The 15488-nt window shown below is 41.8% G+C and overlaps 1 protein-coding gene across 2 annotated transcripts; it reads right to left on the bottom strand.

Moving 5' to 3' along the window:
* Positions 1–5818: 5818 nt before the first annotated feature.
* LOC103712685 (ETHYLENE INSENSITIVE 3-like 3 protein) lies at positions 5819–13618 on the bottom strand. 2 transcript variants are annotated; one of them, XM_008799271.4, is made up of 3 exons: positions 13464–13618; positions 10762–12721; positions 5819–6367 (listed from the first exon to the last, which is right to left on the bottom strand). In XM_008799271.4, exon 2 carries the CDS (start codon positions 12630–12632, stop codon positions 10794–10796), a length of 1839 nt encoding a protein of 612 aa, XP_008797493.2. In that variant the 5' UTR covers positions 12633–12721; positions 13464–13618; the 3' UTR covers positions 5819–6367; positions 10762–10793. The 2 variants fall into 2 exon arrangements, with proteins under 2 accessions (XP_008797493.2, XP_008797494.2); XM_008799272.4 differs by having other exon boundaries at positions 10794–12721.
* Between the last annotated feature and the right edge of the window lie 1870 nt (positions 13619–15488).

Raw genomic sequence — 15488 nt, 5'->3', positions numbered from 1 at the left:
CATCGGAAGGCAGTCGCACCAAATCTCGTCTTTATAAGATAGGAATTGAATCGGGACAAGGCATCTTTCTGAAACCGAAATGGACGTCTTATCTACCCAGGCTACTTTATATGGATTAGGATGAGGGGTAGATTTCAGGCCAAGGCGAGAAACAACTCCAGACGCAATGGCATTGATGCAACTCCCGCTATCAAATAAGATTTTGCATGTTTTACCATTGATCTTAATAAGTGTATAAAATAGGGAGGTTCTTCGCCAGTCTTGTTCGGTCTTTGTTTGGGCTAGTGTGCACCTAACCACATGGAGCCTATGGTTTTGGTCATTACTATCAGTGGGCTCATTTTGGTATTCAGTCTGAACAAACTCTAATCCGGTCTTTTCATCTCCAAAGTCATCTACAAAATCCTCGATGTTTGGTTCATAGACTTCTTCGACACATTCAGTATCCTGGGTTCCTGCTTCCAGTTCAGTCATTAAATAGGTCTTGGCATTACATTGGGACGCAATATGACCAAACTTTTGGCACCTGAAACACTGGGTTTGGTTTCTTAAGGGCGGGTTGGACCCTAATATGCCTTTTCCTTTATCAGTTGATGTACTTTGAGCAGGCACCAGGAACGTCCTAGTCGGTGTTTGGCTAGAACCGGGCTGGGAAGGATGGTTGGAGAGTGGTCTGGGTTGTGGGAGATGGCTTTGATTAGGTCGGGCTCCTGGGGGTAAGAACCGAGAGTCGGTACGTCTCACCACAGGGACTCGTAAAAAACTATCCACGTCTTGAGCCAATTGGTATGCCTGGCCAAGGGTAGTAATCTCTCGGAGGATTAATTCTTTCTGGATCTCCTCACGGAGTCCGGCTCGAAACCTAGAAAGAGTAACAGTCTCCTCTTCGATTACACCGCACCTCATGTGAAACTCCTCAAATTGTGCAATGTAATCGGCAACAGTTGAAGTTCCTTGAGTTAGTTTCTGCCACCTATCCATAAGGCGTTGTCGGTAAGAGAATGGCAGATACTTCTCATTCAGTTTTTCTTTCATATCCTCCCACGTGGTGATGCGTGGAAGCCTCTGGGTCTCACGCCGATGTTCAACGTTATGCCAGTACCAGTGAGCTTGCCCAATAAGCTTCATTTTGGCAAACCGTACTTTTCTATCTTCAGTCATATCGTACCACTCAAAATAATTGTCCATGGCTGCTCTCCAATCAAGGTACACGCTCGGCTCTAATTGACCAGCAAATGTGGGGGCATCTACTCGTACGGTACGAAGTAATCGCTCATCAAAATCGCGCTGGTGATCAGGATGAAGTTGGTTCCTAGGGGGATGGGGAAAAGCTACAGGCGGTGTGGTCAAACCAAACTCGGGATAAGCTGCAACTGGGGATGATGGTTCCGGAGTCCTAGGGTGTTGTACTAGAGCACGGATCTCACGTTTGAATTCGTCTTGATCAGCTCGTATTGCAGCTAATTGTTCCAGAATATCTTGTATAACTCTGGGGTCCATGGTGGATAAAGGGGTCTGAGAGTCAGTGAGGAGGTACTCTCTACCACTACGGGTGGGCATACAGGAACTACTCTAGTTAGTGATATGATATGCAATGCTACTAATGAACCCTAATTGTCCAAATGTAATGCAGGACAACCTACTGATGCAACCCACTAATGCAACCTACTATGAATTCAGAAATCAGCAACTTTTCACAAAAATAACTTAAAATTAAATGTTACTAATTTGTACTTTGGTTATTTCAGAATTAAAGTAGAAAATTAGTCACTATAAGAAGTTAGGTTGCAAACACGTTTTACAGTCATTCAAAGTCTGAAAGTAATCTGATCTATGGATGTTGATGATATCCTGACACTACGGTGTGCTAATTTAATATTTAGATTTAATTGGTAGGTAGGACGGGTGTAGTGGAAAATGTTCTAGGTTTTGCAGTTTGACAAGAAAATAAGTTTCAAAATAGGGCTGTCATGCAAGAGAACTAGAACATATTTAGATAAGCAAGCCCAAAGGAGGAAGAACCTATTACCTGTGGTGAATGCAGTGGACCAGAATCGTCTGCTCGTGGAGTCTCGAACACGAAGTTGGCGCCGGGCAGAGCTAGCTGGAGTTTTGGACCTGCATCTACAGCACAAGGCTTCCTGGGCTGTTGAAATGGGCTGAAGAACACCCTGGCTTGGGCCTGAAACAGGGCCTGCGGCCAAGGGCCTTGGGCTGACGGACAGAATCGGGCCGTAGAGACGGACTGGGCTGGTGGCCTGCTGGACAAGTGGCAACAGGGCCAGACGGGAGGGTTTGGTGGAAGGCGGGCCAAGGAAGCCCGCGATGGTGGCTTGGATGACTGCAACAGGGGGTGGGGAAAAATGGAGTTAGGGGAAGGGGCTCGGTGCCTCTCGGCGAAAGGAGAAAACGGCAGGCGGCGGTCGGCAGTGGTAAGGAGGAGGGGCGGAGCTGCGGTGGCGTGCGACGGCGATGGAGAGGCGGTGAGCAGAGGGGCAGCGGCGAAGCAAGGAGGGTAGGAGGCAGCGGTGGTGGCAATCGGGCGGTCGCGGGAGCGGCGGGGACGACGACGGCAAGGCGGTGCAGCTCGGTGGGGAGGGAGAACACGGGAATCGGGCGATGGCGGATCTCGGCGGCGGCAAGAGGCGGCACGGGCGGAGACGGAGCGAGGCCGGCGGAGACGGCGAAGGCGGAGCGAGGCCCGAACGGCACGGACACAGGGGCGGCGCGGCTCGGTTGACGGAGGAGAGGGCGTCGGCAGCAGAGACGGCACGGCAGGGGGCGGCGGCAATGGCGTCGGCGGCGGAAACCCTAGGGTTTCCGTTCGAAAGAAACAGAGGTTAGTTTTTTTTTTTTTTTTTTGGGGGGGGGGGGGGAACACGTGCAGGTCACGTGATCCTACGGGATTTTTTTTTTTTTTTTGAACCTTAACGGGTTCGGGTTATCGGTTTCGGGTTTCGAATGAAACCCGCTCCGATAACTGTAAAACCGGCACGTGCAGATCACGTGATTTTTTTTTTTTTTTTGTTGGAGACCCGGGTTATCGGGTTGGGTAACGGGTTTAGAACTGACCCGTTACCGTAACTCCTTCTTCAACCTCCCGATCGATTCGGGAGGGCGTTCCGGCCGCTTCGGCGGTGGTTGCGGAGCGGCCGAACGGAACGGTGACAGTGGCTCCGTTGTCGGCGGCGACAGGCGGCGGCTGGTCGTGGTGGTGGCCGGGATTTCCTTGTGCGCGGTGGTCGGCGGGTGCGTCGACAGGGCCGAGGGACAAGGTCGAGAACAGGTCGGCGACGCTCTTCCTCTTTCCGGCAGCGGGAGTCACACGTGGCCCTTCGACGCGCTCCGGTGTCCGTGGTCGACGTACGGCGTAATATTCGTGCGGCCACAGGAATCCGGGAATCCGGCGACGATCGGCCATACACCGGCTGCCGGTGGTTGCAGGTGGTGGGGCAACGGCGACGACCGAGGGATCAAGTCAAATGGACGCGAGGGGGGAATCCGGTGCAGGGACTGTGGCTCTTTCTTCTCTCTCGGCTGCAGACTTTTTTTTTTTTTTTTTTTTTGCTGTTTGCTTGTGACGCTTGATCCCGGACGGCTACGGCTTAACTTCTGGGAGACCGCAGAAGAACCACCGGTGGTCTGGCGGTGGGTGGTAGAGGTGTTCACGGTGGTGACGGCTGGTGGGAAGGGCACGCAGACAGGGTTTCCCTTTGCCTCTGGTGAGAACCGAGAGAGAGAGAAGCTAGACCCCGGGCGTTGGCAGATAATCTGGCTCGTGGCTTTGGCAGCAGGGGCAAAGCCGACGGCTCTGATACCAAGTTGATGCCGGACCAAGTTTTAAATGGAAGAAGGAGAAGAGGGGAAGAGAAGGAGGAAGAAGAAGAGAAGAAGGAGAAGGGAGGAGAAGAGAAGAAGAGGAAACGTGGGGGAAAGAAATCTTTAATTCTTCATTAAAACCCTAATCAACATAAAAGTACCCTTTAAATAGGGCCCCATAAGAACAATTAAAATAAACCCCTTACATTAAATAATTCCCCACAAATAAGCCCTAAAATGCAAATAAGCCCAGAATAAAATAAACCACAAATAAATCCTAAAACACAAATAAACCCAGAAATAACAATAAGCAAATATGCAAATAAAATGGGGACCTAGCTGATGTCCCCATCATGCAACCCTCTTGTACCACTTGGAAATGATGAAGATTAATTTCCTTGGAAATCATATTGGTCGTATTCTTCTTGTGCTTTGCTATACGGCATAACCAAAAACAGAGATCGTCCAACGAGCACAGTACATGAATAGTAGATTTGAATGGATTACACCATGCCATGCACTTGAATATTTTTTACATAATTAGACATTTTTTTCCAATACATTCCTGGTATATTTGAGTTTATTTGCTGTTGTCACCCATCAACTTTAGAAGCAGACTACAAAACTGTGTTTAAGATGTCTAAAATTTAGCAACAGGATGTTTGAGCTCCTTGCCAAGATATTGGAAACATATGGCTCCAACCTGAGAAAATAAGAGAGGACACATGATGTTTATTGTTCCAAGCCTATAGCAGGGAGCACGTTAGACGCCCCATTTCTCTCTAAGGATACCACCTCGTAAGTATGGAGATTGATACTGACTAATGGCCAAAAATATTACCCCAGAGGACTAAGAACAAAACCACAGCATGAGTTATATTTGTTAGAGATTTAATGACAAATGGATGATCCAACTCTCACATTATTACTGTTACAGCATGACGTGTTGACAACCAAGGACAAAGCCACAGCAAGAGTTATCTTTGCCTTTTCTCCCTGTTTTTCTGATTGGAGCCTTTTTGATGGTTCGGGTTAGCTCATGAACTAGTGCAGGTGCAATCAGAACTCTGAAGCAACTTCCAGTTTGGATGGTGGAATAGTTTATCCAGCGACAAGATGCCTTCGACTGGATTGGTCTGGGGGGTCGAGGGGGGAGGGGGACAACCCTCTGTTACATGATATCTAGGAGATGACGGGCGACTACAAGGCTGTGGACTGGATTGCCTCCTTTGCTGCGTAGCATTCCGGCGAAATTCTCTGGACACATCAAAAAGGATCCCCCCATTACTTTGGCATTTCTTGCTTTTGGATTCTGTGGGTTGTACTCAAGCTAGAGTAGTGTAAAGAACTATCATAACCAAAAAAAAAGAAGAAGAATTTCACGAAGCAAAGCTAAAAAAAGGATGGCATTGAGAGATGGAAAGGGTTCATGGAGTGCACCATCCCTGCAATGATCGAGATAAGTTAAATCACGTTATTAATCGACAAAATCATTCAGATTACTGGTGCCAGAAGTATTTTGGCCAGCCACAATCCCTTCCTTTCCTTTTTCGGGCTGAGCTTCTTGCATAAATTTAGATAATAAGAGCCTTTATCCCGAAGATCTCATCGAGCCGATAAGATCTTCTAGTATCCAAACACTCCCTTAAATCATTCAGGCTTCAGGTCGGGTTCTGTTGGGTCTCATCCTAAGGAAAATGGAGCTTGTCTAAGGGAAGACAATTTAACTGATACTTCAGTCAGCTACAGAGAGAATGATTGTGTGAGATGCTATGAGCAACATGATTTAAACCAGCACACAGAATAACATGTCCTGAGTGATAAATCATCGAAGTAATGAAAGATGGTGTAATGTCTAAGACATTTTATATCTGTATCATTGTCCAGAGATAATAATTTTATCAGGCCGCCAACCAAATCTATCCTCATCCAAATCTCTGGATGAATAGAGCTGTTGTCAGGTTAACCTGAAAATTTATTTTCAACTGCACATAAACAATCAACAACAAAAAGCGATAATTTTTTTTAACATTTTAACATCATTGAGCTGTAGAGTCAGAAAATAAAGAATGAGCACATTAACCTGCCCTTTGCTTCAGTTGCAGTCAGATTTTATCCAACAATAAGAGCATATTTGTACCACAAAAAAAAAAAAAAAAACCATAACAGCATATGGGTCCAAACTTAGACCAAGACGACCCATTGAACCAGACTATTTCACAAGTAGTCAACTTATTATTCTGGCTGGGCATGGGTCCGTCTGACCCTGGTGGCCTACTTAGATGCATGGAAACAGGACACTAGATCGGATAGTTGATGTAAAGAATACAGCGAAAGACTGTTTTGCCAAACTTGTCATCTGAGTAATAGTTAATTTGGCATGTCTACAAGTCTCCAGAGGTCTACAAGTTGGGCACAAGCCTTCTAACGTTAAACCAAAGTCGGAGACCAGACCTCAGTAGCATTGATCTCCAGGACACTCGGCAGTGTGACCGATGGGCATTGCCTCCTGTCTCCATCAGACACATCGTCCAGAAAGTCAGCAGACCTGAGAACATAATCAGATTTTTATCACATGATCATGATGTTAGATGCAAACAAATTAAAGTCCCTAGGACTCTAATAATAAAGTATTATACAAATGCTCAGCAATAAAAGTCAAGCCAAGCATATGCATTTGTCAAGCATCTTGCCTCATTACATGCACACTAGGTTACCATACCTTCGTGACCAACACCTAGAAATTTATAGTTTATAAAAGTGAGCCTGATTCCATATCATCAATCTCTTCTTAGCTCCATATTCCCCCCAGTGCAGTCCCAGAGGACCAATCAGGATGGTCAGACTTCTTAAATCAATTTCACGAATCAGAACCAGCCTGACCTCGAACTAATTTTCTTCACAAGGCCTTATTTTTGCTGACACAGACATCTTCGTAGGCATCCTGAATAAGCTACAAGTCCCTGTCGAATTAAGCTACAAGCTCCTGTTTCACCAAAACCCTAATGTATGTACCTCTCTCTTTCTCTCTGTGTGTGCACGCGCGCGTGCGCATGTATGTGTGATGCTTCCTTCCCACAGCATGCATGTGGTGGGTGTGTGTGTGAAATGATTCCTTCCCAGAAATGATTCTCTACCATGATTCTCCCATCAAAGACACCTAGAGAGAAAGTTGTTCCCTCCAATATGGTTCAGAGCAAGACTCAACAACATTCACTCCTCTACGCAAATGAGAAATCACTCGAAAAGTTTAAAAATATTTCGCTGATAAACATGTCAAAGCAAAGAATTATAAGACCACATACGTGAACTTGCTGGCGACAGCCAAAAGAACATTAAAGTCACTAGAATGATTATATCAAGGAGTGTTTGTGAAGATAACAGAAGGAAGACTGCTAATTCCACTTGGCTGCAGACAGATGGAAAACTTATTAGACACTAGATTGTCAGAATTAAAGCATAGAAAACTCTCAAGAGACCAGAAACTCTTATCATGAAGAGATACAAGCGCCATTTATCCTACAAATACCTTACACTTTGAAGGCAGACTGCCACCAACATCCACCAAATGGTTATTAAAAGGGCATTCTACTTGGTTATGAGATCACTAAGACAAGATAAATAGGCTTTGGTTATCCTTCAGAACTATAACTCCTAAACTATGATCTACTGCTTCACAAAAATGGATGGGAAAAAGAAAGAGGGAATAAACTTCAGTTTTACAGTTCGCTTGAACTGCTGTTCATGAAGTCATTTTTGGTCCTTCTAGTAAGTAAGAAGCCAAGACAGGAGAACATAGATCCAATCCATTTAGTTGATTTCATTTTCTTTTATTTTTTCCAGCGTGCAATCTCAAACAACATATCAGAATTGTTATTCTGAGCCACTAAGCTAAGGTCCAAATATGGTTGTGCTGTCAAGAGTGTTTTTGCAATCAAAACCTGACTTCCAGCAGCTAGAGCTTCTTAGCCAAATATGTATCTTTTAAATCACCACTCTGATAAGAAAGCCTGAGTTCACCCATAAAATTGTAATCACACTCTGTTGAACACTAAGTATTTGCTTTATTCTAGATATACGTCTTTGAGGACATTCTAATGAGCTGCAAGTTCCTCTTTAACCAAGTCTAATATGTACAGATATATATATGGATAGATATATGCAAGTATGAAGCTCAAAATTCCCAGGCCATCAAATTATTCTTTATTGTGCTTCTACCATCATAACAGTTAAGACTTCTCCAATAGCATGGCTTTAAGAAATAATTTTTAGCCTTCAATACCTCTTTAATCATCTTTACCAGGCTTACGGTTAAGCAGCATACCTGACTAAGAAAATAAGAACTTGGCCAGGCACCAAAGAAAACAGCCTATCACTATGAGTTTAGGGGGAAAAAATCTGTTAATAACTATGTTAAAATTAATAAGAGAGGCTTTCTTGGTTACTGTTGCATGTGAACTTGGACAACAGGTAAGAGAATACTTAATTCATTAGTTTGAGTGTTCAAGGAGCTGGGAGAACTTCGATACAAGTCAAAAATGAAAGGGACAAACATTTCCTCTTGGCTTGACCTCTGGGGTGGTGGTACTCTTGCAGGTCTGACTGGAACCCCTGTGTATGAAATAAAGTGCTTCAGAAAAATCATTATAGCTTGGGGTTGGGTGGATAGGTTCACTGGGCATCAGCTTAGCCTGCCATACTAGCATAGTCTAATCAAAGGTACTTATGGTACGATGTACCCCATGCAAAGCATTGGACACTCATCACTTGCAATTAAGATAACTAAAACTATACCATCAAAGGTTATCCCAACAACAAAGGGTCACATTCATGAATCCTAGCTCCCAGTGCACCAATTTATCCTTTATCAACACAAAATTTTCTATATCCATTCTCACAATCATCCATGTTTACTTCCCTCGCTTCCTGGATCTTCCACAAAAAACAAAACTCTATTTTGTAAGGGTATCCTCAGATCATCAGTTCTACAAGAGTAGGATATCATCTTAAGCAATAGATAACTTGATGTCAATAATTTATCTAGCTAATTATTTTCAAAAAAAAGAAAAGTTTAGTGAAATTTGGATGAATCATCAATTGGAATGATTGGTAAATAACAAATTGAAAAGATGACATCAATAGCTAATACAAAGCTCAATAAGAATGAATAATTAGTACAAACTAAACTGAATTTTGGGTTTAATTAGTTTCATTCATCAGAATGCTATGTTCTAACATCTAGTCCTTCCAGTACTCCATTCAGAAAACAAAATTAAAAAAAATTAAGAATGATAATGAAAATTTTAATGTATTCCTAATTATGAACACACAGAAGTATAACATGGTGTTAGCACAATATAGATTCTTTATGGTTTGTTTTATGCAAAGATTGAAATCTTGAGCTTGGCGACCCCATATCAAGCGGTACATATTTTAGTACCCTTGAGCCAGTATAGGAGGGGCTATTACACCCAAGAATCAACAAATCCAGGCCCATATTGGCCTGAACCGGGGCGGATTGGTCCCATATCACCCCAAGCCCAAATGAGCAATACACTCATGATGACCTTTTAATTGATCTTTTAGCTTGATCTCCACAATTTCATGGTGATAAAAAGTTGAGAAAGAAGATAGGAGCTATCCAAATCCATTCTTCACAGGATCCAAATAAGATCGACTCTATCCGCCACATTTTATCAATTTATTGAAAAACCCCAAGAATAAATTAGTGTTCAGACGGGGGGAAATTTGGGGGGGTTTCTATTGTTGGAGGATTTAAATGCATTCTGGAAGGGGGGAAAGAAGAACTTGATTTCTTACATTTTCCATGGACCTTTAATTGCTACTCATGCCACAATATAGATAAAACCCTAATTCTCAAAACATTCAAAGTTCTTTCGGTTCCTCAAGAATCTCAATAGTAGCATTCAGAACCAATGGTTTAAGACCCAGCCAGGTCTAGCCGACCTGACCCATGACCCATAAGCCTACACAGTCTAGTCAACCACAAGCTTGGGTTTCCTAAAAACACGAGTGACCCGCTATTGGCCCGCCCAGTTTGACCCACTATTAGCCCACCCAGTTTGACCTGCTATTAGGCCGCCCAATTTGACCTACTATTCATATGCTATTTTTTTCAATCAGTAGATGTCATGGATTCTATTTACTCAAGTTGTTAACTTGTAAATTGTACTTTGCCTCTTTCTCCCAAAAAAAAAAAATGAAAAACTTATAAGGTGCTTTTGTTAGGTGCTAATATGTATATCTTTCGTATTAATTTGTTGTAGAATAAGTTGTAGGAATTGAAAAACTCTCATTTTTATGATATAAATATTGTGTATAATGAAGAATTATTATACTATATTTTTCATTTTTTTCATTTTTAAATTTTTAAATTTTTTGAATTTTTAAGTATTTATACTATTTTTAGTATTTATTTGATAATTTTTTTTAATGATCTAACGAGTTAATATAGGGCAGGCTTTGGCATGACGTAAGGTTGCTTAATTGTTACCCAAGTGTCATAGCTTGAAACAAAAAAGTAGCCTCTCTACATGTAGTGGTAAGGCTATGTACATCTAACCCTCCCTAGATCTTGCAATAGCTGAAGCCTCATGCACTAGGACATCCTTTATTTAATGATTTCATGTGTTAATGAGTCAACCCATGGTTGACCTGGAGCCAACCCGCTCACTCGTGATCCAAACACCAAAACGGGTTGTTGTCTAGGCCGGGCCTTAGAACATTGTTTAGAACAATAAAAATTGTAAATGGTAAACTCATAAAATCATCACATGAATGTTCAACTAAACTATGCGAATATGAATATTGAATAGGGAGTTGGATAAAGCAATTAACAGAAAGGCGCACAACACCTCCTACACAACAGACTAGAAGCAAGAGAATGAAATGACCAAATGGAACTAAGAAGATGGGCATCACCAGCAAATGGCATAATAAAATCTTTTACGCACTTATGTTCCCAAGTACTCCATTATATCATCATCTCGCAGCAGCTCATCAATGTCAAGAATTGGACTGTTGATCCCAATATAATCTGACGGCAGCCCGTCAAAAGAATTGCCAATAAATTTATCATGCTCACTGTAGAAAGGTTCGTCTACAAAGGTAGGCATGGCTCCAGCAGCTTCATTTGAATTTCTATTTGGTGCCAGTGTATGCCCATAGACATTATTATTAATAGGAACTCCGGTACCCTCAGGTCTTACTTGATTATCAGTATCAGAAACAGGGAGCTGCTGTTTGTCCTGAGATAGCCCATATTCCATTGGTGAGAAAAAATGAAAATTGGTTCCTGACCCCAAAATTGTCCCAGATTGTAACTCAGTATGCCCTACACCTGCATACAGTAAGGGCTGGCCATCAACATACATACTTTGGGCTGTGACATTAGCAGAAGGGATGGCTGCCAAGTTGTTAATTCCAGGTTCAGAGAGAAGGTACTGGTTTCTAGGATCTTCATGATGTTTTGAAGCTGCATTTGTGCAATCCTCTTGGTTGATATTTGGCATATGATGATGACTAATAGGTAAGTCTGCAAAATTAACATCTGGGATAGCATTTCTTGATTCCTCTGATTGGTGTTCATTCTGAATCACTGTTGATTGCTGATCAACAATGGCTGAACTTACTCGAGGTCTTTTTCTCTGTGGCTGTTCACTTGCTTGTTCCTTTCCTTGAACAAGTTGGTTGCCATCTTCGACCAGGCAGTTTTCTCGTATGATTGAAGTGGTATTCTCTCCACAAGTTTGAGCATTTATCGGCAGATTTCTCTCATCATCTTTAGATGATACAGAGCCAGGAGCATCTTCAAAATCATCAACATCATATTCATTACCACCGCCATTTGTATCCTCCCTTCTCTCCCCACAACCACTATGCTGAGTTACATCAGATATCCCATTGTCACTGCTGAGCTGATGAACAATCATTTCCTCTCTATTTAACACTCCTAACCAAATAGAGCTCTCTTTGGCACTCATCTTATCCTGCAAGCACTTTGATTTCCGGACATGGTTCTTGATTTTGTCAATATTTGGAGACATGTGTTTAATCACACCAGTCAGTACTCCAACCTTCCACACCTTCTTCAGATCATGTGGTTTCTTATAGGGGGGAACTCGACCCTTTGGTAATCCCAAATCTACCCACCAGTCTTCATTTCCTGAAGGCCACCAAGGAGGTGGAACACCCTTCTCCAACGGGTACTTACGCTGTGGTGGGTCGCAATGTTGCATCAATGACGACAGAAGTGATCCCAAAGTAGCATCTTGAAGATCCATAAGGCTGTGCTGAAGTTTGCTTCCATTATTCTGTGCATTCTTGGCTGCAAAATTCTCTGCCTCATACTTTGCGATAGCTGCAGGTCCGTTCTTATCAAACTTCACCTTCTCCTTCCACCAAGCTCTTATGTTATCCGAAGCACCACTCACAGGCTTTCCCTTCTCGGGAATTATGCCATAGACAAATCCACGAGCATTACACACCTCCATCAACTTCAACATATATTTAAGTATCCCATCTTGCGCTCTTGACATCTTTTTCCTGCGAGCCTGGTCAGAGACCTGCTTGGGCTTGGCCTTTTCGGAAGCAGCCTGTTGGGCAGCAAGCTTCTGCCGCTCCTTGATTCTCTTGAGCTTAACTCTGTCCTTCCACATCCGTCTTGCCAATTCATCTGGCTCAATTTCTTCGTCACTAACATCATTCTCTATGAGGTTTTCACATCTGACACCATCGACTTCAAAATCTGAACCATCATTCAACTCCTGCGCAAGCATTGCAAGGTGATCCATCCTATAAGATTTTTGATGCCTGATCGATTTTCCCGTGTTCCAGTCCGAAAATCTTGTCCTCAGTGACCATCTATGACATTTTGCATATCCTACCAGTATTCACAGCATACAAGGAAAATTAAATTAGCTCACACACACCGATCTGCTCCAATACATATATTACCCATAGCTAGCTAAAGCAAGTTCTCATAATTACTCGAGAACTTAATCAACCTGCTTGCTGCCAAAAGAACAAGCACGTGCTGTACAATTCCATACAAACAAAACACAAGAGAAGACAGATAAAAAAAAAAAAAACCTACAAGAGAATTTTAAAACCGCCAATCTGATTCACCACCAATTTCAACTAACCCACTGTCCCAACCTCAACTTAGAAGGCCAAAATCAACATGAAACTAAAGGGAACAAAAGGAGCCAAATTATGAATAAAACAACAAACTCAATTTCAGGATTTTCCTGTTCCTTTTACATCCAAATATCTTCTAACAACTCTTACATAATTCCCTACCGGAAACGATAAAAAAAATTAATGTAAAACCCACAAAACGAACAGAATCAACAATCAGAACGACATAAAGCGGAGAAAACGTAAGCAATATTTCATCAAAAACCCCACTTTTGACCTCCATCGTAGTCGAAGCCAATCAAATCCCATTTCATCTCACCCGATAATAAAAATCAACTTGGATTCTAATGATTCGACGATCGAATTCGAATGGATAAGCACTTCGAAATGTTTTCTCTTGATCACTATCGAATCAGAAAATCCACGGAAAAAAAAATGTATAAAAATCTTAGTTTTATCATCAAAGAAAAGGATTGAATCTGTACCATATTGGAGCTCGAATCGACCACCCCAGAATCTAAAGGAGATGGAAACCCCGCCCGGTCTGTTAAAAGGTTCGAGTTTTTCCCTTCTTTGTCTTTGGTTTTGGGGGCGTGCGGATGAGGGCACGGAAAGGTCGAGGAAAGGGAAGAGAGAAAGCCAGCGGGGACACGCTAAAAGCCGTCATAGTAAGTAAAATGTCCAAAATGCCACTACATTTCTTTTTTTTTTTTGGGGGGGGGGGGGGTTCGGGTTGTATCTTTCGCGCGATCGCCCGTCGGATCGCACTCTGCACAGATCTGAAAGCACTCCGAACAAATCCATTCATCTCTTGCGCAAATCGCGAAGCAACCATTGCGCGATCCAACGGTAGATTCGCGCGAAGGAAGGGAAATCCTTCTTTGGCGCGAAACATATCCCTTTATTGATGGACGTCTGCCTTTTTCTCTTGCGTCGTGTCGCGCTGGTTAACCATTGCATTTATCCCATCATCGCATCATTAACCGTGTTTCGTCGCGCATGCACGTGATATTTTTAAGTGACGGCGGTCCATCCAAATTCAATGGATCGCTGCCCGTCAAATCCTCAACGCGCGTGATGCGCGTCAAAAAAGCTAGTCCCCCCGTGAGAGGTCCAGGTCAACCATGCATCACACCATACGCATTTACACATATTGATATATATCATCATGGTATGCGAGTGAATATCCTCAATACTACTAAAGATTTCAGATGTATGATAAATTTAAGAATATAAGACTTAGGCACTAATATAATATGCTTGTGAACGTATTTATGTAACACTCCAATGATCTTGTCATGCATAAATCAAGCAAAACCCAATTTGTCGAGTGTGTCTTCCTCTTGGACTCCTAAGGTTTAGCAATTGGTTTCCTTGAGAAGTCAGAAGTCTAGATAGAGTTTATCCTCTTGGACTCCTTAGAGTCCAATAATATTAGAATCCTTTTTTTTCATGCAATGAGAAATTTAACTAGGATTAAAAAGGAATTAAAAGTTGGCTAAATTGTTTTTTCCCCTCCATTTAGGATCTACTTTGTTTGTGTAATTTTTTATCTATTCGTACCTTTCTTCATTTCTTTTACGCGTATCGAATCATTTATTCATACTGGTATATCCCTCGGCATATATTACACGCATTTAAACTATTTTAGTTGTTATTCTCTCAAATTATCCTCGATTGATACTACTTCTATCTTTATGATTGGCAGAATTATCAGTATTTAAAACATATTAATATTTTAAAAATATTTATGAAATATATGGTGTACTCGTGCAATAGAGCTTGTCCCCAATGAATGAGTTGGTATAGACTCAAATCCAAATTATTGGTATCCAATCCAAGTTGCTTCACCGATTAAACTAGTTGATTGTGACATTATAAGTATTTAGTATGCTAGAAACTTTATACAATTTTTTATCTTTTCTTTTTTGGAAACTCTTTTTAGCATGGATTCGCACGAAGGAAAGTGAATCCTTCTTGCACATAAAAGATACAATCTCAACCCACAACTTTCATCCATGTGACTCTAGGTCTTCCCCTGCATCCTCTTTCTATATCCTTTAGCATGAACTATTATAATCCTTTTTCACTAAGATCTCCTTCTAACTTTGTTTTGGATTTTGACCATCCATCACTTTATCTTAATTTATGCAACTCATGCATATTCTGCAATATCTTCGTTTTTTTGCTCTATCCTTCTTTTTTACGACAAATTCATCTCAAAATTCTAAAATTTGTTATACATCAACTCATTTCTTGGATCTGTTTTATTACTCAACAATGCATACATTATCATATAACATTGCATGTTTTATTGGCGTTCCATAATTTTTTAAAAGATTATCATGCATTAATCCCATGCCTTCCAAAAGCATCTATCAATTTTATTCAACTAGCTCTAATTTTATTACATTTTTTTTTTTTACTTTTTCCATTACTTTGAATAACAAATCTTACTATTAAAATTTGACTCCATCTTGGTTTCAACTCTAATTTTTTATGTTTTAACT

Source organism: Phoenix dactylifera, chromosome 4, assembly GCF_009389715.1.
Source record: "Phoenix dactylifera cultivar Barhee BC4 chromosome 4, palm_55x_up_171113_PBpolish2nd_filt_p, whole genome shotgun sequence".
NCBI lineage: Eukaryota > Viridiplantae > Streptophyta > Magnoliopsida > Arecales > Arecaceae > Phoenix > Phoenix dactylifera.
Note: the sequence above shows the minus strand (reverse complement) of the source record. Positions and strands in the feature narration are given on the sequence as shown.

What these genes read in the sequence shown, in the direction of transcription:
- LOC103712685 (XM_008799271.4), bottom strand. Translation starts at nt 12,632, where the DNA reads ATGGATCACCTTGCAATGCTTGCGCAGGAGTTGAATGATGGTTCAGAT.